At 36.0% G+C, this 2,388-nt stretch overlaps 1 protein-coding gene across 1 annotated transcript in view; it reads left to right on the top strand.

Moving 5' to 3' along the window:
- Positions 1-2,388, top strand: part of NAV2 (neuron navigator 2) — a 242,657-nt gene that overhangs the window by 201,419 nt on the left and 38,850 nt on the right. Inside the window, 2 exon segments of the mRNA XM_009334531.1 lie at positions 1-87; positions 2,127-2,315. The exon segment at positions 1-87 is cut by the window's left edge and continues 21 nt beyond it. Coding sequence (XP_009332806.1) covers positions 1-87; positions 2,127-2,315 — 276 coding nt within the window.

Raw genomic sequence — 2,388 nt, 5'->3', positions numbered from 1 at the left:
TTCAGGATACTGCTGGCAATTCTCCATTTTCATCTGGATCCAGCATAACATCACCCTCTGGAACTAGATTTAACTTCTCGCAGCTTGGTGAATAATTATCTGTTTGGATAATCATAGCAATACATTGTAGGTCTTGAAAATAGCATGTTACACAACATAATTTTCTTTCAGCAGCTCTGAGTTCCACATTCAACCTCAGGAAGCACTTTCAGTGAAATGAGTGTGACTAATTAGCATTATTATCTCGTATGCCCGAAGGTGGCATACTTGCAGTAACTCTTTGAAAATACTTCTTGTTGCCTACCTGTTTAGTAATATTGCTTTAAAATCCAAGCATATTACTGTATGTGCCAGTCCCATCAGTTTAAGATATTTTATCTTTGTATGTATTTTTCAGGTGGCTTGTTGGAAAATTGCGTAAGGCTCAGTCCGAAATAATACATAAAAGTCAGAAATTTCAAGTCAGAACAAATGCCATTCCTTCACTTAATTACACTGATAAAAGTAAACACTTTTTAAATGAAGGAAACAATAAAAGTTGATTGACAGGATCCAAAAAGCATTACAGATTTTAGTTGACCATATCAGCAGTTGAAATAACCTAATTTAAAGTGCTAGTAGTGCTTGTCTCTGGTGTGCTGATTAAATATTACTTAGTTGCCTTTGCAATTTGTTTAGGTATGTAAATCAGTCCTAACAGTATATGTATTGTCTTTAAGTTAAGTGACATTTGGAAAGTACTATGTCGAACAGACGTTTTCGGTTTCTTTTTGACTTTCAGACGCCCTTCCATCTTTTCTAGAACGATAAAGAAATAATACCCAAAATAGTTAAGCCTATACTTGTGAACTTCTTATGTTGTGTGAATTTGCAGCAGCTTACGCGATCACTTATTTCTAGTGCAGTTTTGAGTTGCAGCAGTGATGTTTTAGAGCCTTTCTTTGAGCGCGCTGAAAAGAAACAGATTAAATAAACAGCTTTAAGTAAACCGACACTTAACAAAATTTCCGCTGAATATACACACAGTGTAATTACATTGCCAACAGCTAACAAACTGTCATGAAAGTTCATGAAAGTACCTTAATGGTCCAAAAAAAAAAAAAGTGTAGTCTTAGGCCCAGAAAGTTAACTCTTTATGGCGAATATTGAAGATTTTTTACATTAATAAGCTTCAAAAGCAATTTGGCCACAAGCAGTTAACAAAAATGATTATCTTTTTCCGTGTTCTTAAGAAAAGAGCTTGGAGATATCGGAGTCAAGAGAGGTCACTGCGTTTAGTAGCAAATGTTGATATGAAAGTTGAGCACCTTTAAACTGAATTATCGTATCTTCTACAATAGTCTGTATCAGTTGATGGTGTATATAGAAATGTAGAAACAGGCAATGACATAACACACCGAGAGGAATCTGCCAGTTGAACAGCAATTTTCTTGTTGTCTTTTTTCCACAAATCAACTAGTTCTTAGTAAATAGCAGGTATAATTTTAGCACAAAAGTTCTTTAAAAAAATGTGAAACTGGAGTAGATGTTTTGTGCTCTAAACGCTGGCTGGGAAAGTATTGGCTTTTGAGGCAAAATTGATATTTTATAATTCTTAGGACCTCATAGTGGAAAGAAACAATTCTGAAATATACAACTATTAGGAAACTAAAGCTCTTAAAATTTGTGACTTAAATACGTAGAAAAATGTCGTTTTCTAAGAACCTGAAGGCTTTGAAGGAGATCATTCATAAGGCTTGTTCTGTATAAGCGAAGTACTACTTTAAATTACTTTGGGCATTTTAGTCCTTTTTGAGGAAGGACTGTTCCAAATTAAACAAGGGTTAATTAGTTCATGCCTCCAAGGTGTTAGTGAGTTGACTGAGCTTGTCTGTAGAAGCATAGACAAATCACCCAGTGTTTAAAATGACCTTATTTACTTGAGTTTTCTTACTCGCTAGCTTGATTTGCATACCTCTTACTTGAATTCATTGAATTTAGAAAAATAATGAAGCCTGGAGAGGATGACATCGAAAATTTGTGTCTTGGGAAAAAAAAATAAATTTTGTTTTGGTAGTTGCACAAAAAATTAGGTATGAAAATTTGTGGTCGCGCAAATAAATTGGTGTTTATTCTTCACTTTATAGCAAGCCCAACCACTGCCGCCCAGATGAGCCTGTCAAATCCGACCATGCTACGGACCCACAGCCTTTCCAACGCAGATGGTCCTTATGACCCCTACAGTGATACGCGCTTCAGGAACAGCTCGATGTCCCTGGATGAGAAGAGCAGAACAATGAGCCGGTCCGGCTCTTTCCGCGATGGCTTTGAAGAAGGTCAGTAAAGTATGTGATGGTGCTGGAAATGATCAGAAGATGACATTCTCACATAAACCAAGTATAAATTTGC

This window comes from Pygoscelis adeliae, unplaced genomic scaffold (assembly GCF_000699105.1).
Source record: "Pygoscelis adeliae isolate BGI_AS28 unplaced genomic scaffold, ASM69910v1 Scaffold171, whole genome shotgun sequence".
NCBI classification, from domain to species: Eukaryota; Metazoa; Chordata; class Aves; order Sphenisciformes; family Spheniscidae; genus Pygoscelis; species Pygoscelis adeliae.
This window is presented reverse-complemented; position numbering and strand designations above follow the sequence as displayed.